General features: G+C 38.6%; 5 protein-coding genes across 5 annotated transcripts; 1 reads left to right on the forward strand and 4 right to left on the reverse strand.

The window, feature by feature from the left end:
* Positions 1-826: 826 nt before the first annotated feature.
* Positions 827-2,400, reverse strand: LOC137934508 (S-norcoclaurine synthase 2-like). Its single transcript, XM_068778894.1, has 3 exons — positions 2,196-2,400; positions 1,521-1,988; positions 827-1,398 (listed from the first exon to the last, which is right to left on the reverse strand). Exons 1-3 carry the CDS (start codon positions 2,371-2,373, stop codon positions 1,100-1,102), a joined length of 945 nt encoding a protein of 314 aa, XP_068634995.1. The 5' UTR covers positions 2,374-2,400; the 3' UTR covers positions 827-1,099.
* A 4,367-nt stretch (positions 2,401-6,767) lies between these two features.
* LOC137934230 (uncharacterized) lies at positions 6,768-7,664 on the reverse strand. Its single transcript, XM_068778504.1, has one exon. The coding sequence runs from the start codon at positions 7,662-7,664 to the stop codon at positions 6,768-6,770; it is 897 nt and encodes a 298-aa protein (XP_068634605.1).
* Positions 7,665-11,209: 3,545 nt separating this feature from the next.
* LOC137934231 (pentatricopeptide repeat-containing protein At5g06540-like) lies at positions 11,210-12,764 on the reverse strand. The gene is made up of 3 exons (XM_068778505.1): positions 12,630-12,764; positions 11,989-12,476; positions 11,210-11,531 (listed from the first exon to the last, which is right to left on the reverse strand). The coding sequence occupies exons 1-3, from the start codon at positions 12,762-12,764 to the stop codon at positions 11,210-11,212; spliced, it is 945 nt and encodes a 314-aa protein (XP_068634606.1).
* A 1,276-nt stretch (positions 12,765-14,040) lies between these two features.
* Positions 14,041-15,677, forward strand: LOC137934232 (sugar transport protein MST3-like). The gene is made up of 2 exons (XM_068778506.1): positions 14,041-14,170; positions 14,266-15,677. The coding sequence occupies exons 1-2, from the start codon at positions 14,041-14,043 to the stop codon at positions 15,675-15,677; spliced, it is 1,542 nt and encodes a 513-aa protein (XP_068634607.1).
* A 4,537-nt stretch (positions 15,678-20,214) lies between these two features.
* LOC137934564 (S-norcoclaurine synthase 2-like) lies at positions 20,215-21,765 on the reverse strand. The gene is made up of 3 exons (XM_068778989.1): positions 21,541-21,765; positions 20,894-21,361; positions 20,215-20,770 (listed from the first exon to the last, which is right to left on the reverse strand). The coding sequence occupies exons 1-3, from the start codon at positions 21,716-21,718 to the stop codon at positions 20,472-20,474; spliced, it is 945 nt and encodes a 314-aa protein (XP_068635090.1). The 5' UTR covers positions 21,719-21,765; the 3' UTR covers positions 20,215-20,471.
* Between the last annotated feature and the right edge of the window lie 3,545 nt (positions 21,766-25,310).

The raw sequence follows: 25,310 nt of genomic DNA on the forward strand, positions 1-25,310 counted from the left end.
TAAAATAATAATAAACATCGGATGAAATTCAACTAAATTTTCTTGGTTTATCTTGGTCGACTCAATTGTTACTTGATTTCCTTGTTCCCTATCTTGGTCGACTCAATTGTTACTTTTTATGGATTTAAATAAAAGGACTCCACCATTTTCATAGAATCATTGTTTTGAGACTCAATGAGTAGACTTGCAACTAATGAGTCAATTTGCCATTGATGGTTGGTGGTTATGTCAAAAGTAGAATTGCCAATTATATTATAGGCATTTTCCCTCTAAGTTGCTCCAAATTTGGCCTTTGAACCAATATTTTTAAAACCAAACTAGTCATCAAACCGGTGGATGATCGGTTTTGGTCCAATCGGGTTAGACCGGAATCAACCAATGGTCAAATTGGATCCAATTGGGTCACATTCTTATTTTTTGTATATATATTATTTTGTTGAAGTTGGATATAAATCAGTCTTTGGTGGGATAATACTACCCTTTCTATTTAGGTAACTTGGTCATTCGACTAAATTTTTTTGACTATTTCTTCGTAAGAAAATAATTGGACCGAGCCAAACTAACCAGTCACATTCAAGTTCAGTCCAAACCAACGAGATTGGTATACATATTTTTATCCAAAAATCAATTTTCATATGTGAGAACGGAAACAGGGTCTGATTCCAATTTAATCAGATTAAACGAGTCAGTCCGGTTCGGTTCTAACAATGGCTTCGATGTTGGACTCGGAGATAACTCACCCCTATCCCACTGGGATTTTTGACTTCCAAGTTGAGTCCCAAGTCTCCTTTTGGGATACCATGGATGGAATCCGAACTCAGCTCGGTCACAAAATCTCTTATAGCTATGCAGATTTTTTTATTCGATGATTGAGGAGAAGCAGAGTAGCATTCAACTCTTCATAATTTAGAAGCTTACATCATTTACAGCAAACCCTAACAAAGGAAATAGCAGAGTGATATGAGAACAAGAACAGCAGAAGCTCCTACTATCAGGCACCGCTGGGTGGAGCTCCACCTGTTGCAGCCGGAGGGTTTTCAGGCTCACCAAAACCCCCCCCAGAAGGGCGTCCAGAGCCCTCCCCACCAGCGCCGGAGGGTCAACCTTTTTTGTTTAGGCTACTCAGGTATTTGGAGGCGATGTCACCGGGAACCTTCATCTCCATCACATTGGCCAGCTTACTCATGTTTACAGACGCAGTCGGGGAGGTGGGATTCAGTTCATACGTGATGGTGGATCTTATAGTGGCCGAGTTCGGACCTTTCTCGAAGATCTCGAACCGAATGCGGAAGAAGGTGAAGTCCCTTTCCAGAACTCCTCCTTCGATCACGTCGGTTTCCTTCATTCGCTTCTGGTGATCCACAGTTACGATCCTCTCTTTGTAGCTTCCGATGGGACCTACAACACGCATGAAGCAGAAGTAGTTTTCTTTTTTTTTCATTTAAACGAACAAAGAGATTATGAAAACCCAGAGAGTACTTAGAAGAGCAATTTTCGAGCGAAGTAACAAGTGTAGTTACCGTCTGGAGGGACGACTACAGAAAAAAGGGTCCCAACAGAACCGTCTCCTTGATAATTGGAACCAGGTTTAAGTTCCTTCATCAGTTGTGCGAGCTTCAGCGTGCTGTAGACTTTCCAAACGGCGTCTGCAGAGTGGGGGACGTCCATCTCGAATGACTGCTCCCCGCTCAGCTTCATCGCATAAGATTTTTTCTTCACTAAATACTTGGCGACTTCCTCAGCGGTGGCGTCCATTTCCATGTAATTCACCATCGGTATCTTCTCTGCCGCTTGGTCGTCATTGATCTCGTAGAAGATGATGCCCCTGAACAAGGAGGTTGTCGGACTCAGTTCCACGATCTCGAATCGAGTGCGGCCGAAGGTGAACCCATGGTCCAGCACTCCGCCTGAAATCACATCGACATCCTTCACTCGATTAACGTTGTCGACCTTCACGACCTTCTCTTTGTACACCCGAAATGGCCATCCTGCAAAACATAAAAAAAAATTACAAATCCGAATCAACGAAGATCAGTCGACGAGCTCCAACCCCCATTGAATACCGAAGACGTCCAACAGTACCAAGAGTCGGGTCGTACATACAGACTTGCACCGTCATTCCTATTACCTCGTATCCCCGCAAATTCAAGATTAAAGAGATAACAACAACAGGAAATTAAATTCAGAGATATCACCTTCAGGGACGACTAGAGTAAAGATAGTCCCCTCTAATCCATCGCCGTCCACTTCAAGGTCATCGAGGACCCCAGGCAAATGCTTGACGAGACGCGGGAGCTCGATGGAGCCGACTACTTCCCATACATCTTGTGCAGGGAACGGAATAACGTACTCGTGTATCCGCTGGCCCTTCATCGTCTACCTCGAAGTTCTTGCTTGCACTGAGCCTGCCTCTGCGATACCGGGTTGGCCACAATTTATAGCGTTGGAACCTGCCCGGCCTTCCGTGTCCGCTTTGGAGGATTATATTGCAGCCACATACGTGGCAAATAGCTGTCCACAACAGGTGCAAAAATAGGTGAGTAGTGGGAACACAATTGGCACCAATCTTGAAATCATTCTTTCGTGTGAATAGATACACGTACAGTGGATATTTCCTATTTTCGAACTTTTAACTTTATAGATAATTTAAAATAATTTATTTTTTAGGTAGTTATGATTATCCTCTTGAATTATATCAAAATATGACCACAGTTTTTATTACCATTCTTCAATAAAGGTTTCGAGATTCACGTTTAAGCATTAGATGTTGATGGTTATGAAATCATGCCTTTCTGATTCAATGGGTGCACTTTAATTTTTTTCATGTCTAGTCAAGAAGTGGGAGTCACATTTTTGTGTTTGTCCCTACTTTCTTGGAAAAGAATCATATCATACAAGTCGGTCTTCTTTTCATGCTAGAGTGAATGGAGATTCATGGCATAGTCCATGCACATATCATACATTTAGTGAAAATTATTAAGTCTAATAACTTATTTTAAGCATTCCCTTTATTTTTAATTTTAAATATTAAATAATTAAGTTATTAAAGCATATGAATTATTTGAAATAAAAGCAAAGCACATAAAAATTTTAGTATTTGTGAATCTACATAGTGATTTATAAATTAAACACATAATTTTATCATTCACTTTAAAGAACAATTTGATGAAATAACAATTTATGTATGTTAATAGGATAATTAAAATAATTATTAAAATCACTTTAACAACTTGATGGATGATGGATGATGGATCATGAATGATTTGATGGATAATGGATAATGGATAATGGCTGGGTTGTTTTCCACTCTGGCATAGAAATATCGTCGTGATTCGTGAATCATTTCCCCTTCGTACGTGTTCAGGTATATTGAGGGGTTAGTCAGCTTGACATTTAATTTATCTTCTGACATCGATAGTGGAGTACAAATAGTACACAATATGTATAAAAATTAAATTATTTACATATATAAAAAACACTCAAAGTAAGGATATTAGCATATTTGAACCACCGTCTACTCAAAGAACTTATTTAACGGGGGGTTAGTCCATAATGAATTGGAATAAATTTTCCCTGTATTATTTAGTTCATAAAAAAATGGCGTTAGAATAAAAATACTTGAATTGAAGTGAGATTACACTATTCGCTCAGGCAAAAAAGGGGGAAAGTTGTTTCCTACCTATTTTGCAAATCATCAGCTTTCCACGCACGACGCGTGTTGCTTCTCCCCTGCGCCCCCTTCTCTTCTCCCTCTCCTCGGCCTTCGTCTCCCGATGATTTCTGCTCCCTCCGCGATCCTTTCAACAAAGTGTTTTTTTTTCTCCTCCCTCTTCCCCCACCCCTGTCGGCCTTCCTTTCCTCTCCCTCTCGACCTCCGTCATAGAGCACGGGAGGTCGAGCCTCCCGACTTCTCTTCTCTCTCGGCCTGCCTCTCTTCCCCCCCACTCAGCCTCCCGACTTCTCTTCTCTCATTGGCCTTCCATCTACAACTAATAAATATACACACAAAAATTACTGGAGAACTCTACTTCCATCTATAACAAAGTGATGAGAGGATATAGGGTAAAACTCCCTCTTTCGAACACTTCCTCTAATTGATTCTCAATTACATTAAGAAGAACTACAACTACAACTACAATTATGACTGGACGTTTTCAAGTTTAACTTTCAACAAAAGACACCAGAACTTGAAAAACTACATTCGAGGGGTTCACACTTGGTCTATGTACCCTATAAATTGTTGTCCCCGCAAGGAATCCTCCTAAATTTAAGCTCAAATCTAGCAATTCTAAAGCCAACAACTCCATAAGTCAAAGAATAAGACTGACTTTTGGGCTTAAATTGCAAAAAGGCATGAATTTCCACTACACGAGAGTAGCTACAAGAAAGAGAAGGATTCTGAAAGAGTGACAATTATTCTTCATTGGGAGATAACATGACACCTTCATTAAATTTGTTGTAACCGCATAGTATGTTGACCTCTCTAGGCACTCCAACCTTGGAATGGTGACAACAACATTGAAACAATTTTGCCACTTACAGATAAATTTGTTATAACTACATGGTAAGCTGAGCTCTCCGGGCACTCTAAGCTTGGAATGGTGACACCAACATTGAAACAATTATGCCACTTTATGCTTTGACATTTTCAAATTACATCAACATCTATTACTCCTTAAACATATACCTCTAGTCTTAGCTGATCACCTGTGTCGTAATTGGTTACCTACAAAGATCAAGACAGCTCGCCAATCACCAATTTTGTCTCTTTATGGGGAAAAAAAAAGGATGAAGTGGGAAGTTTGAACCATCTCCATTGATGATGATGAGAGAATTGAGGTCTCACAATTGAGAGAGATGCATCCTTTTAGAACCTCATGTGATCTAGGACTCTAAATCTACAAATTAGTGGACTCACAATCTAGCCATTTTAGCTATCCAATCTATTATATTTATTTTACTTATATATAAGGGTATTTTTTTGTAATTTACCTTCAAAATATTTATCTTGATCTATTATTTACATTTTATCATAAAAATTAAGGTACTAAGGGTATGTTGGAAATTTACCTTTAAAATGAAAATTTATATTACTATAACTAAGTTTAAAATAATTTTTTAGATAATAGAATTTTTGAAAATAATTGTAACTAAGTGAGGTCAACAAACTGAAAATTTGAAGTTCATCTTCATCTTCTGTTTCAAATTCATTTCATTCATCTACATGAACTTCATCTTCAAACTTGGTGTTAGTGTGGATGAGTTCATGTGCACTGGAAAACAATTTCTAGTGTTAGTGTCCAAAATGAGAACGATATAAAAAATAAGAGAATGAGTAAATTATAACAATATACTTAATTAAAATATAATACTTAAACCCCAAATTAGGTAAAAAAAATGATTACTACACGAATAAGTAATTTTTTAGTATTAGTGCCCCAAAATGAAAAAAATACATAAAAACTAGTGATCTAATCTAATTTCATAAAAATCAAATTTTGTCTTTTGGCTAGACCATTATTTAAAAAAAAACTTAAGTATTGTCAAGACACCTCCAAAATCCGAGGCATATTGACTAATACTCGCTGATATACTGGGGCTTGTTAGATATGTAAAAATTGTGGTCTAGTCTAAGATGGTATCAACCCAAATTGGCCATTTATAAATCAAGTTAGATCTAGATAAAATAAATAAGTTGATTAATCCAAACACATTCTTATATTAATCATAAACTCATGATAATTGAAGTTGAAGTTTGTTTATTTTCCCATATGTGGTTGGTGACTGGCCAAGTACTTTTTATTTGGAGGATATGCAATGGCAATTATGCATAACAGGTAGGGGTGGCTTCAAAACTAGCCGGCTCGAGTTCGGCTCAGTGCAGCTCAGTTCGATTTGGTATCTCTCGAGCTCGAGCCGATCTCAAGATCCGAAATAGACTCGTTTGAGTTAACAAGCCGAGCTTGACCGAATCAAGGTTCGGCTCGAAAGCTCGGGAGCCGGCTCGTTAATGGGCGAGTGGCGGGATCTGGAGCGGGGGGGACACCAAGCCCCTCCTGTCCGCCTCTGTCGCCATCAACAGCTCCTCGCCGGCCGCTACATCCCCTTCCCTTCGATTTCTTCCTCCTCCACCGATTTCTTCGCCTCCTTTGTTTCCGACGCCACCGTTTCCATCGCCCGCTGGCGCCGTCGCCGGTGCCGCACCTTCACTCTACGTTGTCTTGGCGAAAAACCAGAGTATAAAGAGATACCTAAGTTGGAAGAAAATAATTTCTACCACCCACCATGTGAAGTCGATTTAGGATACACAATTGATACCTAAGTTGGGAGAAAGGGTTTGAATACCTCATTCATAAGGGATTGAAATGTAGTCAGGGCATTGGTAAGCCCAAAAAGCTCATGCACAGTGTCCTTCATGAGTCCGGAAGGCTGTCTTGTGCACATCAGCTACTTTCATTCGGATATTATGGTATCCCGACTTCAAGTCCAACTTCGAAAAGACTTGTGCTCCATGAAGCTAATCTAACAACTCATCGATCACTGGAATGGGAAAGTTATCCGGAATAGTCTCCTTGTTGAGGGTTCTATAGTCCACACAAAATCTCCAGTTTCCATCCATCTTTTTGACTAATTGCACGGGGCTTGAAAAAAGGCTAGTGCTAGGCAGTATGAATCTAGCAGCCAACATTTCTCTCACCAACCTTTTTATTTCATCTTTTTGTATTTGGGGGTACTGATATGGGCAAACAATCACTGGTGAATCTCCCTCATTCAGAGTTGTGGCATGCTCTTTTTCCTTTTTTGGTGGTAACTCTTGATGCATGGCAAAAACATCCCCGAACGTCATCAAAACATTCTCCACCATTACTGTCGTGTCCTCCCTCGGTTGTGACTCTACCATTGTGGTACTGTCCAACTCCACAAGAACCCACCATGTCCCTCTTGATAGTTCGCATCATCGCCTTAAGTGAAACCAGAGTTTTGTGCAAGGAGGGATATCCCTGTAACACCACCATCTCATTACCCACTCTAAACTTCATAACATGTGTCTTCCAGTTTGTATAAGTGCCTCCCAAGGTTTCCAACCATTGCACCCCTAAAATCACATCGGTGCTTCCCAATTCCAAAGGCAAAAAATCCTCCACAATCTCTATTCCTTGAAGAGTTAATCGAACCCTCTTACAAATTCCTTCCCTAGGCAGTATCGCACCTGTACCCAATTGAACACCATACTTTGCTGTTGGAGATAAAGGCAAGTGTAGTTTCTGGACCACTGTGGTGGAAATAAAATTATGGGTTGCTACTCCATCAATAAGTACGACGACTGGCTGTTCTCCGATGCTTCCCGCAATCTTGATAGTCTTTGGAAGTGTTAATCCCACTACCGAATTCAACGACACCTCCACTATTTGAGCAACCACACTAACCTCTTCCTCCTGCTTTTCACACTTGCCGTCGTCGCTATCCTCCATAACTTCTTCTTCCAACTCCTGTAAGATCATCACTTGTAGGTCCTTTTTTTTACATCTATGCCCAGCTGAAAATTTTTCATCACAACTGTAGCACAAACCCCGCTCTCTTCGGTACTGGATTTCAGCTTCCGTGAGTTTCCTGAATGGCGTCCTCTTCTCCATCCCATGTTTCATCGTTTCTGCCATGGACATGGTTCTCCCATTACCCCCAACTATGTTTTCCGTTGGTTTTCGAGTGCCAACTTAATGGTCCTTCCCAACCCATTTGGCTCCAACACCTTCACCTTGGCCCGAATTTTGGGCCTAAGCCATTAACAAAGTTAGACTCCAACACCTATTCTGGAATATCTTCCAATGTGGAAGTCAAATTCTCAAATCGCCTTCTATAATCTCTCGCTGTGGTCTCTTGCTTCAACGCCAAAAATTTCACATAAGGAGAGCCGTCTTCGAAACTTTGGAACTGTTATAGCAATAAGGACTGAAGTTTTTCCCAATGCATGATCTCCCTCATGTTATTTTCATACTTGAACCATTGTAATGCATCCCCTTCAAGACATACTACTGCGACTTCCAGTTTTTTACCATGAGATACCCGATTAAGTGAGAAGTAGCTTTGAACTCTGTAAATCCAGTCATCGGGGTCTTCCACCTCGAAAATGGGCAACTCTAACTTTCTGGGTGCACTTCATATCGGCTCGGCCTATTCCAATCAACCTCGCCACCGTCTCTTCCATGTCCGATACCTCTCTGGATTGAGTTATCGCCCATTGCCGAATCCAACGTCGTCAACCCTGGGTATGCAGGAGTTGTTCAACCCGCTCAATCAGCGTTGTCAACCCTTGTTCCACGGCCGAAATCTTCTGAACCTCTTCCTTCATCGAGTTCACCTCCTCCCATACAGAGCTCACAATTCCTGCCACCGATTCCACCATCGACTCCATTCTGGTAGTTGCCATGAGATTTTTTTTTAATTTTTTTTTTTACTCTTCTTCTTATCTACCAATCGTCGAAGTAGATACTCACCCTTAACTCCCGGCAGACGACGCTCCCGAAACCTCTGGTATACTTCCAATTCACTAAGAAAATGCCTTGAATGCAACCGAAATCGAAAAACGAAAACTCCGTTTCACTGCCGAACTCCAGATGTGAACCCAACCTTGCTCTGATACCAGATGATATACCCCAAAACAGAAATAAAGATTTTCAAGAAAAACAAACGAAAGAAGGAACGACGAACCTTTCCTTCCCTGTCGAAATCGCCGAAATTGAACAACAATACCTCTGATAGATCCCAATCCTTATGCGAATACAACCAATGCAAGAAAACGAAAACTCCACTGTTGAAATCGATTTAGAACTAGCCGGAAATAGTTGCCGATAACCCTGGTATTCGAGAGACCAGTACTCTCCCTGAGCCATGCTCTGAAGACAAAACGACTCAATGCCTCCTCTCCCTCCGTTCCTCCCCTAAATTCCCTCCCGAAATTATTTAACATTGTTAAATTTCCAAAATACTCCTGACCCATTAATCACCCTCTAATTATCCTTTTGTTTACTCCTTCTAGAGTAGGTAACACTAATTTGGGGTCTATTAGCATGTTTCTTCTATTTCTTGCCAGCTCATTAACCAACATTGCCAAAACCCTTCTTGTGCATATTAGATTTGATCAGATATGCTCTGTGCGGTGCAGATACATGTCCTATGTGTTCTATAATACATTAATTTTATTGTCTTTCCTAGCTTTGCCACTGAACCATCTCGACATCTTATCTTTATTACGATTATCTTTTGTTGATGTAGCCCCATTTGTTAATTACTACCCTACATTGTGCAACATTATGCATAATTTGTCACATAGCCCTCTCAACATCTTATCTTTATGTTTTGTTGATGTAGCCTCATTTATTAATTATTGCCCTACTTTGTGCTGCATGATGCACTGTTCCCCATCTCTTCTGCTTATTCTTTCTATAGTTTGTTTTATCTCAAAAATCTCTTTCTATTGTTTTTTACGTGAATATGTGGGTAATTGCTCTCACAAAAAAAAAAAAAAAAAGTGGGCTAATTAGTCAATTTTCATAACATCTGAGTGCTTCTAGATGGTAGGTACAGCTTGGAAATTAACATGGACATGGTTTGATGGGTGTAGGTAAAGTCTATTTTTAGTGTGATTTTCCACAAGGTGGACTCTCATTGTAGATTTTTAAATTGTTGTCTGTCATTTCATTTCATTTCTCAAAAATCTGGTGGATCAAATATTTTAAAGACTTACTAAAGCTGCATAATCTTGGTGTAGGTTCGCGTAGTCATCCTCTGGAGATGATAATGCTAGTATCAAGGAAGAGAAAGATAATGATGAAAGCCTTCCTTGCCTTCAAATATCCTGATAATCTTCAATATTTCGTTCTGAATGTTGTTATACATACTTATCTTAGCAAATCTGCATTCTTTATTTGAGTCTGTCTTTCTGTAATTTTGACATTTTGTGAAAATTCTGTTTGCTATTTCCTTAGTAATATAATAAAGGCTGTAGCTTCCAATGTCATTGGAGCTAGAGTTCATGCTTCTGACAATGAGGAAGTTAAGATGATGACTGTTTCACCACGAGGGCTTAAAAGATCTTCAAGTTCTAAGGAAAGGACAAGTGAAATCTCTAACAGTAAAAGGAGTAGACTTGTTCAAGCCACTTTATCGACCTTGTTTGAGAAAGTGGAGGAAATTGTTGTGCTGTTCTGTTTGTCTCGTACTGCTTTATTGGATGCTTTTAGCTAGCAGTTGAAATCTTGCAATCTAAGAAAATTTCCAGGAAACAGATGGTAGTGACGAAGATTGGGCAGCTTGAACTAGTGATGGGAGCAGAATGTATGACGGTTATTAAAGTCACTTTATTATTAATTTTCTTGTAGATCTCTCTTAATTGCATGATATTTCATTTGCAGTAATGGCACTTGGCAGCTGAGTAGCTGATAATTCTGAACCATTGTGACTTACACACACCAGCTTTATAAACTTGAGCACCGATGCGTAGAAAAAAGTTTTCTTCGAGTTCTGAGTGGAGCCAAGTGCAAGAGCTTTCTTATTGGATTGGTAAATGAAAAGCTGCAGGCCTTTTTGTATTTGGGGTGGTGGCTTCATCCATATATGCACAATTGGAATGACTTGCAAAGCTTTCAATACTTCCATAATTTTTTACCATTTGCCTCTTTCAGCTCCTCCCTAGGTGCAACCTTCCTTAGCAGGCATTGAGATTATTACATTCTTGAAATATTGTATCTTTGATGGAAACTAAATGCTGTACATGGTCTATGTAGTTCAAACATACTCTAGCAGACTGAAGTGTTTTAAATTCTTGATCAATAGATGCTACTGGAAGGAAAGAAACGGCAGGAGAAAACTCCATTAATGACATGCATACGAGTAATAAAAATTAGAATTTGCAAGAGACATTCGGGCAGCTTAATAATCCTATTCCATTCAAGTTATATATTCTGAATATTGTCTAGCATCTGATTCAGATCTGATCGGAATATAGAGTCAGAACCATTGGAGACAGCTGAATTAAGCCAATTTTGGCAGCCTATCCATCCCACTAGATGTGGGATAATCCCCTGTGCATGGACTTAAAATATAGAAAATTGCAGTTCTCCCGTGCATCCACTTCCTCTTTTCAGTTTATACCTCAGGAAAAGAAGAGTTCGAATATTGAAACTTCTTGCATGTACAAACAGAAGGAAATCTACCAATGATCCCTGCACGAACATCTGCCCTCGACAAAGTGATGAAACCTATTCCAATCCCTGACAATGATTTCTCGCTCATAAACCTCAGATATCATCTTGGTCCAATGGTGACAATCTACGCACACACGCAGGTTCTTAACAATTCTAACAGGCGCAGGTGGGTTGGACTGAATCAGACCATATGCAATGGCCAGCTTCTCACTATGAACAGCAAGTGCATGTTCTTTCTCCTCTTCCTTAATGTCGAATAAAGCCTCTTTGGTATCAGGTAAATACCCAAATGCATTCTTCAGCCGAGTTGTGATCTCTGACAGCTTGCTGTAGATGTTAGATCTTACCTTTTATCATTTACCCTTCGGAGAAGTTTTAATAAAAGCAATGGTATTTTCATGAGCAGACAGCAGAAGCAAGTAAGTATGATTAACCAGGCTTAATTTTTATATCCACAGTAGTTTTAGGGGATGATAGTCTTGCTTGGGGTTCTCATTTCAAACTTGCTTGACCCTAGGTGCACAGGAAAGCCTGACCTAGTGAATCTCTACCAGCTTGGAATCTTGCTTGGATTTGTCCTACAACTGCTATTCCATAAGGCCTAACATGATGAATTGGTTCTTTTGAAACAGACCAATTGGCAGTGCAAACTCAGTTTGTAAGTGGGCAAGCTTAGACATCTCAAACTATTCTTCAATACTCTGAATATCACTAGCAATTGCAGTTCATATTCATGGTTTAAGTTTGCAGCAACAGAAGACAATGTAAAGTATCCAGAAATTACCGGCCACTATGCTGTGGTTGAAGCTTAAGAAATCGGCTTCCTACAAGCTCCCCCACTTTGATATTGTTATGAATCCGACAACCACCAAGCAAAGCACCCCAGGCACTAGCATTAGGCTCAACTGGCATAGTCTGTATCAGCATTAAAGCCTCTTCCACCAGCCCAGCGCGTGCTAGAAGATCAATGATACATCCATAATGTTCAACTTTAGGGATAATCCTGTAAGTCTCACTCATGCAATTTAACAATCCATAACCTTCATCCACCCTACCCGCATGGCTACATGCACTAAGCACTGCAACAAACGTGTTGTCATCTGGTTTGATACCAGTCTCTGGCATTTCATCGAAAAGCTGAAGGGCTTTATTTGCATGACCATGCATGGCCATGCCAGCTATGATGGTGTTCCATGCAAACACATCTTTATATTTAATGTCGTAGAACACTTGAGTCGCTTGTGAAAGGCTCCCACACTTTGGCATATATGTCTACAAGTGAAGTTGCTAGAATGGTATTTAAGTGCAATCATCCATTTGTCCACTCTCTACCAATCCAGATTTTTCACTTTAATGTGTTGGACGCCTTACATGGAGTACTACCTGTCTTAAGGGCATGCTCTATCCAGATCAACTCATCTTTACCGTGTTGGAACCAAGACACGTCCATGAAGAATCCGGAATACACCACCTGTCCAATAGAGCACATCTACGGATGCCTTTGCGATCTAATTCGAGGCCCACCACCTTTGTTCGGCATTCAAAGGATTCATCTACCATGGCTAACTTCGGGGCATAACATTGATACCATTTATAAGAACTATGGACACTACCTATCTCCACATTGGTATGATAATGTCCATTTTTGGCGAAGCCCTCATAGATTTGCTCTTTGGGTTTTACCCCCAAAAGGCCTCATACCAATAGAGATAGTGTCCACACTTATATATCCAAGATCCTCTTCACTCTAACCAATGTGGAACTTTTGGTCGTATACCCAACAGCTGAAACTGAAAAAGTCAGTCTTTGTAAAAATCCCCGGATCTTCCCCAAATTCATAATCTGGTGGACCATGCTCTGCATATAGCTCGAATAGCGGAGCCTTCAGATGAAATTGAAGATGCTGAAAAAATGGCGAGGCGATTGACGAAGTTGGAGGTTTGGTGATTAAAGCATCGCAGTAGATGACTCTTCGCGGGAATTTTGAAGGGTTTTAACGTTTATGTTCGTTCGTGTAAATGAAGTGGACGGAAATGGGCCGGAGTCCGTGGTGATGGGATCTCATCTCATGACCGCTTGGTCCGGTTTGACTTCAGATTATTTTTTCGGTTCTTGGTTTGGTTAGGAGTTCAAGTTGGGTTGAACCCGATCCAACTTGTCGGTCTGGTCCAAATTTTACACAATAAAAAAATAAAAAAAGACGAATGAATTTGAGGAACACAAGCATCTGGGATTCATGCAAAATTCTGTAAAATAATCTCCATAATATAAGCTTTTCTTTACATTTCATCAAATGAACCAACTGGTAATCATCCAACCAAAATGGAAGAATTAATCAAGATGATACGTATCTTCTGTATCCACTCTGTTCATGACTGGAGCTGAATGAAATGGGGAGGAAGATGATATCAACAGACAGCGAGCGATGTTCTAGTTCAGACGAATCGATATGTACCGAATATATAGAAGACGAGGAGGACAATATCACAGTAATGTGCAGCCAGTCCTTTTTGGGGCGAAGAAGGCGGAGAGCAGAATCTGTATCCGGAGAGCGATGGATGGTACGTGGAGCTGAAGTGAACCAGGTCTTCTCCCTGTAGAAGCGGAAGGATGAGGATTCTTCTGGCTGGGTACAAATTGCCGGAAAAAAAAATGTTCTTTCGGAATAGGAGACGAGAGAGATCATAGCCTCAGATATCGCAAGCTTTGCTTTCTTGGGGGCAGAAGAGAAGGGTATAAAAGAGCTAGAGGGAATATATAACAGTCAATCGTCGTAGTTTCGGAGAGCAATTTGTTTCATCTTTATAGGAGATTTGCATTTTGGTTGGTTTCAGAAATGGCGGGCGGAGTCGTAATGACGGGAGAGGTGAAAAACTACAGCGGAAAGGTCACGGGCTTCGTGATATTTACTTGTCTCGTTGCTGCGTCGGGTGGACTCATCTTTGGTTATGATCTTGGAGTTTCGGGTACATATGAATCAGAGGCGCTAACTGATAATCGATGTCTGTGAATTATGATCTATCGAAATGAATACTCAAAGTTGTTTATGGATTGAATGCAGGTGGTGTAACATCAATGGACGTGTTCCTGGAAGATTTCTTTCCGGGAGTGTACAAGACGATGAAAGACGATACGAAGAAGGACAATCAGTACTGTAAATTCGACAGTCAGTTGCTGACGTCCTTCACCTCCTCGCTCTACTTAGCAGGGCTGATCGCATCCTTCTTCGCCTCCGGCGTAACCAGGGTTTTCGGCCGGAAGGTGTCAATGCTCTTCGGCGGGCTCATCTTCCTGATTGGTACCATAATTAACGCCGCCGCCGTGAACGTCGTCATGCTTCTCATCGGGCGTCTCCTGCTAGGCATCGGCATCGGATTCGCCAACCAGTCGGTGCCGGTCTACCTCTCGGAGATGGCGCCCCCACAGATTCGAGGCGCGCTCAACATCGGTTTTCAGCTCGCTATCACCCTCGGAATCCTGGCTGCAAACTTCGTGAATTTTGGCACGAACAAGATCACTGGCAGGAACGGGTGGCGGGTGTCGATTGCAATGGCGGCAGTTCCGGCGCTGATTATGACCATCGGAGCCGTCTTCCTCCCCGACACGCCCAATTCCCTCGTCGACAGAGGCCACAGGGAGAAGGCAAAGACGATCCTGCAGAGGATCCGCGGCTCCACCGACGTGGAGGAGGAGTTTCAGGACCTCTGCGACGCCAGCGAGGAGTCCATGAAGGTAAACCACCCGTGGAAGAACATCTTGGAGAAGAAGTACCGTCCGCAGCTCATTATAGCCATCGTCATCCCCGCCCTGCAACAGCTCACCGGAATCAACGTCATCATGTTCTACGCGCCCGTTCTTTTCAAGACACTTGGCTTCGGCAACGACGCCTCGCTGATGTCCGCGGCCATCACCGGTGTCGTCAACGTCCTCGCCACCTTCGTCTCGATCTACTGCGTCGACAGGTACGGCCGGAGGTTCCTCTTCCTCGAGGGCGGCATCCAGATGATCATCTGCCAGATCGCCGTCGGCACCATCATTGGCGTGAATTTCGGTGTAGCCGGGACAGGGTCGATCTCGAGAGGCATAGCAAACCTGCTCCTTTTCTTCATCTGCGCGTACGTGGCCTCCTTCGCATGGTCTTGGGGACCTCTCGGGTGGCTGGTCCCGAGCGAGATCTTCTCCCTGGAGGTGAGGTCTGCCGGGCAGGCAATCACAGTCGCCGTCAACTTTTTTTTCACCTTCGTGATCGCCCAAATATTTCTAGTCCTCCTTTGCCACCTCAAATTCGGCCTCTTCTACTTCTTCGGCGGGTTCGTGGTGTTCGCCACCATCTTCATCTACTTCTTCTTGCCGGAGACAAAGAACGTACCCATTGAAGAGATGAACAGGGTGTGGAAGAGGCACTGGTTCTGGGGCAAATACATCCCTGACAATGTGGGTATCCATATGTCGGATAAGAGGGTCGTTGCATAGTCCGGCTACCGGTACGCCGGCCGATCCATTGTTCGTTCAAGCCTGAAAATTAAAGAATAAATTCAGCAAAAGAAGAAAAACCACTCTGGAAACCCAGGGAAGGAAGCTGAGAGGAGAGAGTAATTAAACAGGAAATCGCAGAAAAAATAGAAAATCTAGGATTTTACATCTGCTTGGTTCATTTTTGTTCGTATGAATTTGAATTTTTAGTGACCTTTTTGTTTGTATGATTTTGAATTTAGTGAATGAAGATGTATCTTTTCATCTTGACCTTCCTATTCTATTGAGGAAAGAGATTTTTTTTTATTATTGTAAAAATACTCATTTATACCTTAGTTCCAAAAAATATGGTTTTGTATAATATTTTTAATTAATGCCTCTAAAATTAATTATTTTTAACAAATTCAAATTCTCTATGTTCCCAAATTTTGTTGATCACAAACTTGGATACTAAATCATTTAAAAAAAAACAGTTTCGACAGGAGTTAAACCCACTTACAATAAGATCTAAATTAAACGAGTTGACCCATGTACTGAGACTACATAAGGGAGGAGTCGAACCCGTCAAATGAAGAAAAAGAAATCAAATCCTGCCATCAAAATATTAAAGGAGAAGCCATGCCTTGTATTTTAAAATTTTTTATTTCTTTCTTTTTCTCAATTACCTGGGATTTATCGTTTTACTTGACCGAGAATTAAAGGAAAAAACTAGATAATTTTTTATAAAGAAAACATAAATGGAAACTCATATATATTGAATTAAATCTCTATAAACTAAAAAAATAACAAACATAAAATAAAATTCAAGTAAATTTAAAGCGAGAGGATTATTTTATAAGAGATTAACATTTAATCAACTTAACATGTAAAAGTGTTTCTATTTGATAGGTTGATTATCTCCACAAATGCATTTTAAGATAACTTCTGACTATTGCATTATCTAGAAGGAAAATTCCAAATTCATTTTACATTATGTTTTTATATTTTAAATTAAAATTATTCATATAATCTATCAAGAATGCATACATATAAGTTGAAATTTTAAATATTTTGACTAATGAGTGATAAGATCACTTTATTTGGACCCAAAAATAATTAAATTATCTTACAATGGGTTTTAGTTTTTACACTTTGCTTATATTTATATTATGTCATGATAGTTTTTAATTTTTTATTTTTATATATTAAAAATATATTGAGATATACTTGATTTCATTGTCCCCTCAATAGGATGACTCAATTGTTACTTTTATGATTTTAAATATAAGGAATCTACTAGTTTGATAGAATCTTTGTTTTGGCACTCAAAGAGTAGACTTGGTACTAGTGAGTCAATTCGCCTTTAAAGGAACGATTATTGTTCACATGAAAAATCTTTATAATTGTTACGCATTTTTCATCACAAGTACGTTGTTGATTTGGCCAAACTGCATCTTCCTTCGGGCCGAACACAATTTGTATAAATAACTCCGTACAAACATCTATATATTTATACGCAAATTATTCTACACTACAGAGGTTACTTTGGTAACATGTAGCTTCAAACAATTTGATTGAAAATACTAGACCAACTGAATAAAATAATTTTTTTTATTCAGTTGCCCAACGCTTCGGCACCTCCCCACTGGCGCCATGGCATTGGCCTTTTTTTTTTTATTATTAGAACTAAGTCAACTCTATCGAGCCGGTTATGCCCGATTTGACCCCAATCTACAACCACAGGTCCGAGTCGACTCAGATGAATCAACTCGTAATTTAAATAAAATGTATCCTAAGTTTTAATATTCAAATTATTATTATTATTATTATTATTATTATTATAGAGACGCTACAGTGCACCTTGCGGCGATGAACAAGTCTATTCCTAATTTAAATCAAATATATCCAAAGTTTTAATATTATTATTATTATTATTATTATTATTATTATTATTATTATTATTATTATTATATTATTATTATTATTATTATTATTATTATTATTATTATTATTACTATTATTATTATTATAATTATAGCTACGCTCCGGTTTGTCCAAAGGGACGCTGCAGCTCACCTTGCGGCAATGAACAATGGGCGGAGTCCACTCGTAATTGAAATAAAATGTATCAAAAGCTTCAATTTATAAAATACAAAAAAATATTTTTATAAAACAATGTTACAATTTGTCCAACCGACGCTAGAGCGCACCTTGCTGCAGTGCACTAAGGCGCTGCTGCACCCAACGGACGCTGCACTAAGGCGCTGCTGCAGTGGAGGGGTGCTGCAGCGTACCCAAGCTGCACCCAACGGACGCTGTACTAACGCGCTGCTGCAGCGTACCCAACAGGTGCACTCGTAATTGAAATAAAATGTATCAAAAGTTTCAATTATTATAGCAATGATTCAGTTTGTCCAACGGACGCAGGAGCACACTTGCGGCGGCAGTGAAGTAAGCGCTGCTGTACCCAACGGACGCTGCAGCACGCCTCGCTGCAGTGGACGGGTGCTGCAGCGTGCCCAGCAGGTGCGGCAACGCGCCTGCGGCGGTAAACAGGCGAACGGCAATCTCCTCCACGCGCAGAGAGAACGGGGGGGGGGGGGGGGGGGGGGGGAGGAGGGGGGCGGGGGGGTTTCCGTCGCTCTCCCACGAGCAGAGAGAACGTGGTGGGGTGGGGGTTGGGTTCATGTCGCTGTCAGAGAGAACGTTGGGGGGGGGGGGGCGGGGGTTCCGTCGGTCTCCGTCTTCCAACGGCGACGCTGACGACCAACCCGAGATGAATTACACGGATAAATTCAACATGGTATCAGACCAAGATTTATGAGTTGACTCGGTCTATCCCACAAAGATAAGGGGATCTTTCTTTTTCTGATCTATTATCTCTAGCAGTTTAGGTTTGTATTTATCTATTTTTTCTCTTTTTTGTCACTCTTCCCATTGTTTGATTTGCATTTTAACCTCAATACTGAGCTTTTCAAATTGCATATTATATATCAGAAAGATATTTGAATCTATTTTCCAATGAAAAACGAATATTGGCAATCGAAGTTTTCTAAAATGAGAAATCAATATTTGAATCAATAAAGGTTAGATTGAGAAAGAAGTTCGAGCAACAGCATAAAGCTTCTACTTTCGAGCTATTTTATGTTATCAAGAACTAGCCTTTATATGGAGAATTATATATCAAAAGAAATATTTGTATTTTCTTATATATTCAACCAATTCTCGATATGAATTTTGTATATGGAGATTTTGATCTTGGAAGAGTCAATGATTATGCAGGCTAAAGGAGAAAGAGTAATTAGTTCGGCCAGATTCAACTAATTGTAGGGAGAAGAAGCCAGTGGAGTCGAACGCAAAGAAGGATTCGACCATAGAAAGAGATATTGGAAGCAAAAAGGATTCGCCCAAGCAAAAAGATTGTACCCCACACAACCAAAATTCAACTTTTCAAAAAGTCAGAGGCAGATCTAGATGCTATAGGTGTTCAAATTTTGTAAGTAATCTAGCAACAAGTTCAATAGAAAAAAGAATTTATTAATAATTTTTAAAAAAATTGTAGCTCTTTTTCACCTATATTTTAAATACTAAAATAATCTTATCCATTCATAATGGCTAGTTTTTAGAATGTTGAGAAACACACTAGACTCAAACTCACTCCCTTTCCTTGAGAAGTTTTAGACTCCTCAAAAACTCCAAATTTCCAACTTTTTTTTCATTGAGCTAAATATTCAAGTGCTTATCTTTTAAATCTTATTTAAATACTTAAACCTTAATTTCTTCAACTTGTGGTTCAATTAATCGGCTTTTTTCTTACCTCTTTATTAGAGACAATTCTACATAATGTAAAACTAATTTTTGGATCAAAGGATATAAGAGGATTCTACTTATTCCTATAACTATAACTTAGTTTAAATGTTATGTTACAATAGGTTTTAGTTTTTACACGTTTCTAATATTTGTAGCAATGGGTTTTAGTTTTTACACTTTTCTAATATTTGTTACAATGGTTTAAAATTTTTAACTTTACTTTATATTTTAAAAACCAAACTAGTCATCAAACCGGTGGATGATCGGTTTTGGTCCAATCGGGTTAGACCGGATTCAACCAATGGTCAAATCGGATCCAATTGGGTCATATTCTTAATTTTTGTATATATATTATTTTGTTGAAGTTGGATATGAAGTGGGATAATACTACCATTTCTATTTAGGTAACTTGGTCATGACTTTGAATCCTCTCTTGACTAAATTTTTTTGACTATTTTTTACTTAATTGGACCGAGCCAAACTAACCGGTCAGATTCAAGTTCAGTGCAAACCAACGAGATCGGTATTCATATTTTTATCCAAAAATCAATTTTCTTACGTGAGAACGGAAACAGGGTTTGATTCCAATTTAATCAGATTAAACGAGTCAGTCCGGTTCGATTCTAACGATGGCTTCGAAGTTGGACTCGGAGATAACTCACCCCTAGACCACTGGGATTTTTGAGACCCAAATTGAGTCCCAAGTCTCCTTTTGGGAAACCATGCATGGAATCCGAACTCAGCTCGGTCACAAAATATCTTATAGATATGCAGATTGTTTTATTCGATGATTGAGGAGAAGCAGAGTTGCTTTCTACTCTTCATAATTTACAAGCTTACATCATATACTGCAAACCCAAACAAATAAAATAGCAGAGTGATATGAGAACAAGAACAGCAGAAGCTCCTACTGGGTGGAGCTCCACCTGTTGCCGCCGGAGGGTTTTCAGGCTCACCAAAACACCCAGAAGGGCGTCCAGAGCCCGCCCCACCACCGCCGGAGGGTCAACAAGGTTTGTTTAGGCTACTCAGGTATTTGGAGGCGATGTCTCCGGGAACCTTCATCTCCATCACATTGACCAGCTTACTCATGTTTACTGACGCAGTCGGGGAGGTGGGATTCAGTTCAAACGTGATGGTGGATTTTATAGTGGCCGAGTTTGGACCTTTCTCAAAGATCTCGAACCGAATTCGGAAGAAGGTGAAGTCCCTCTCCAGGACCCCTCCTTCGATCACGTCGGTTTCCTTCATTCGCTTCTGGTGGTCGACAGTTACGATCCTCTCTTTGTAGCTTCCGATTGGACCTACAACACGCATGAAGCAGTAGCAGTTTTAATTTTTTTTTCATTTAAACGAACAAAGAGATTATGAAAACCCAGAGAGTGCTTAGAAGAGCGATTTTCGAGCGAAGTAACTAGTGTAGTTACCGTCTGGAGGGACGACTACAGAAAAAAGGGTCCCCACTGAACCGTCTCCTTGATAATTGGAACCAGGCTTAAGTTCTTTCATAAGTTGTGCGAGCTTCAGGGTGCTGTAGACTTTCCAAACGGCGGCTGCAGTGTGGGGGACGTCCATCTCGAATGACTGCTCCCCGCTCAGCTTCCTCGCATAAGATTTTTTCTTCACTAAATACTTGGCGACTTCCTCTGCGGTGGTGTCCATTTCCATGTAATGCACCATCGGTATCTTCTCTGCCGCTTGGTCGTCATTGATCTCGTAGAAGATGATGCCCCTGAACATGGAGGTTGTCGGACCCAGTTCCACGATCTCGAATCGAGTGCGGCCGAAGGTGAACCCATGGTCCAGCACTCCGCCTGAAATCACATCGACATCCTTCACCCGATTAACGTTGTCGACCTTCACAACCTTCTCTTTGTACACCCGAAATGGCCATCCTGCAAAAAATATACAAATCCGAATCAACGAAGATCAGTCGACGAGCTCCAACCCCCTTTGAATACCACGAGTCGGGTCGTACATACAGACTTGCACCGTCATTCCTATTACCTCATATCGCGGCAAATTCAAGATTAAAGAGATAACTACAGCAGGAAATTAAATTCAGAGACATCACCTTCAGGGACGACTAGAGTAAAGATAGACCCCTCTAATCCGTCGCCGTCCACTACAAGGTCATCGAGGACCCCAGGCAAATGCTTGACGAGATGCGGGAGCTCGATGGAGCCGACTACTTCCCATACATCTTGTGCAGGGAAAGGAATAACGTACTCGTGTGTCCGCTGGCCTTTCATCGTCTTCCTCGGAAGTTCTTGCTTGCACTGTGCCTGCCTCTACGATACAGGGTTGGCGACAATTTAAAGCGTTGGAACCTGCCGGGCCGTCCGTGGCCACTGCAGCCAAATACGTGGCCAATAGCTGTCCACAACCGGTGCAAAAATAGGTGAGTAGTGGAAACACAATGGGCACCAATCATGAAATCAATTATTTCCGGAGAAAGAAAAATTGGTATGAGAATATAGATCTTACAAGAAAACATAAATTAAAAAGATAGATGCTTAGATACACACAGTGGATATTTCCTATTTTCGAACTTTTAATTTTATAGATAATTTAAAATATTTTTTTTTTAGGTAGTTAGGATTATCCTCTTGAATTATATCAAAATATGACCACAGTTTTTATTACCATTCTTCAATAAAGGTTTCGACTTTCACGTTTAAGCTTTAGAAGTTGATGGTTATGAAATCGAGCTTTAGATGTTGATGATTATGAAATCGTGCTTTTTCTGATTCAATGGGTGTGCTTTAATTTTTCTCATGTCTAGCCAAGAAGCGGAGTCACATTTTTTATTTTATTTTTGTCCATATTTCCTTGGAAAAGAATCATATAATACAAGTCGATCTTCTTTTCATGCTAGTGTGAATACATGGCATAGTATGAGGATAACAAGGTGAAATTTGAAATAACAAAAAACATGATACCTCAAAAAATTAAAGCCTTTTAAAAGTTATAATAGTTTTATTTGAAATTAGGTCTTATTTGTTCAATATTTAAACACATAATATAATTTTTATTTAACTAATTTTTTAAATCTTATATGTTAAATTTAGTTTAGATACATAATAACTTATTTTAAGCATCCCCTTTTGGAACTTTTAATTTTAAAGTTGATTTAAAATATCTTATTTTTTTGGTAGTTATGATTATTCTCTTGAATCTTATCAAAATATGACCATAGTTTTAATTATAACTCTTCAATAAAGGTTTTGATAGTCACGTTTAAGCTTTAGATGTTGATGGTTATGAAATCGTGTTTTTCTAATTTCATGGGTCCGCTTGAATTTTTCTCCAAACATGTCTAGACAAGAGTCACACTTTTTTTGTCGTTCCCTTTTTGGAAAAGATTCATATAATGCGAGTTGGTCTTCTTTTCTTGCTAGAGTGAATAGAAACTCATGGCATAGTATGAGGATAACAAGGTGAAATTTGAAATAACAAAAAAGATGATACCTCAAAAAATTAAAGCCTTTTAAAAGTTATAATAGTTTTATTTGAAATTAGATCTTATTTGTTCAATATTTAAACACATAATATAATTTTTATTTAATTAATTTTTTAAATCTTATATGTTAAATTTAGTTTAGATACATAATAACTTATTTTAAGCATCCCCTTTTGGAACTTTTAATTTTAAAGTTGATTTAAAATATCTTATTTTTCGGTAGTTATGATTATTCTCTTGAATCGTATCAAAATATGACCATAGTTTTAATTATAACTCTTCAATAAAGGTTTTGATAGTCACGTTTAAGCTTTAGATGTTGATGGTTGTGAAATCGTGTTTTTCTGATTTCATGGGTCCGCTTGAATTTTTCTCCAAACATGTCTAGACAAGAGTCACACTTTTTTTGTCGTTCCCTTTTTGGAAAAGAATCATATAATGCGAGTTGGTCTTCTTTTCTTGCTAGAGTGAATAGAAACTCATGGCATAGTCTGAGGATAACAAGGTGAAATTTGAAATAACTAAAAAGATGATACCTCAAAAAATTAAAGCCTTTTAAAAGTTATAATAGTTTTATTTGAAATTATGACTTATTTGTTCAATATTTAAACACATAAAATAATTTTTATTTAATTAATTTTTAAAATCTTATATGTTAAATTTAGTTTAGATACATAATAACTTATTTTAAGCATCCCCTTTTGGAACTTTTAAAATTGGAACTTTTAATTTTAAAGTTGATTTAAAATATCTTATTTTTTGGTATTTATGATTATTCTCTTGAATCGTATCAAAATATGACCATAGTTTTAATTATAACTCTTCAATAAAGGTTTTGATAGTCACGTTTAAGCTTTAGATGTTGATGGTTATGAAATCGTGTTTTTCTGATTTCATGGGTCCGCTTGAATTTTTCTCCAAACATGTCTAGACAAGAGTCACACTTTTTTTGTCGTTCCCTTTTTGGAAAAGAATCATATAATGCGAGTTGGTCTTCTTTTCTTGCTAGAGTGAATAGAAACTCATGGCATAGTATGAGGATAACAAGGTGAAATTTGAAATAACAAAAAAGATGATACCTCAAAAAATTAAAGCCTTTTAAAGTTATAATAGTTTTATTTGAAATTAGGTCTTATTTGTTCAATATTTAAACACATAAAATAATTTTTATTCAATTAATTTTTTAAATCTTATATGTTAAATTTAGTTTTGATACATAATAACTTATTTTAAGCATCCCCTTTTGGAACTTTTAATTTTAAAGTTGATTTAAAATATCTTATTTTTTGGTATTTATGATTATTCTCTTGAATCGTATCAAAATATGACCATAGTTTTAATTATAACTCTTCAATAAAGGTTTTGATAGTCACGTTTAAGCTTTAGATGTTGATGGTTATGAAATCGTGTTTTTCTGATTTCATGGGTCCGCTTGAATTTTTCTCCAAACATGTCTAGACAAGAGTCACACTTTTTTTGTCGTTCCCTTTTTGGAAAAGAATCATATAATGCGAGTTGGTCTTCTTTTCTTGCTAGAGTGAATAGAAACTCATGGCATAGTATGAGGATAACAAGGTGAAATTTGAAATAACAAAAAAGATGATACCTCAAAAAAATAAAGCCTTTTAAAAGTTATAATAGTTTTATTTGAAATTAGGTCTTATTTTTTCAATATTTAAACACATAATATAATTTTTATTTAATTAATTTTTTAAATCTTATATGTTAAATTTAGTTTAGATACATAATAACTTATTTTAAGCATCCCCTTTTGGAACTTTTAATTTTAAAGTTGATTTAAAATATCTTATTTTTCGGTAGTTATGATTATTCTCTTGAATCGTATCAAAATATGACCATAGTTTTAATTATAACTCTTCAATAAAGGTTTTGATAGTCACGTTTAAGCTTTAGATGTTGATGGTTGTGAAATCGTGTTTTTCTGATTTCATGGGTCCGCTTGAATTTTTCTCCAAACATCTCTAGACAAGAGTCACACTTTTTTTGTCGTTCCCTTTTTGGAAAAGAATCATATAATGCGAGTTGGTCTTCTTTTCTTGCTAGAGTGAATAGAAACTCATGGCATAGTCTGAGGATAACAAGGTGAAATTTGAAATAACTAAAAAGATGATACCTCAAAAAATTAAAGCCTTTTAAAAGTTATAATAGTTTTATTTGAAATTATGACTTATTTGTTCAATATTTAAACACATAAAATAATTTTTATTTAATTAATTTTTTAAATCTTATATGTTAAATTTAGTTTAGATACATAATAACTTATTTTAAGCATCCCCTTTTGGAACTTTTAAAATTGGAACTTTTAATTTTAAAGTTGATTTAAAATATCTTATTTTTTGGTATTTATGATTATTCTCTTG

This window comes from Aristolochia californica, unplaced genomic scaffold (genome assembly GCF_029961685.1).
Source record: "Aristolochia californica isolate CCGP_79_NKW_82.1479 unplaced genomic scaffold, dmAriCali1.0.hap1 SCAF_6, whole genome shotgun sequence".
NCBI classification, from domain to species: domain Eukaryota; kingdom Viridiplantae; phylum Streptophyta; class Magnoliopsida; order Piperales; family Aristolochiaceae; genus Aristolochia; species Aristolochia californica.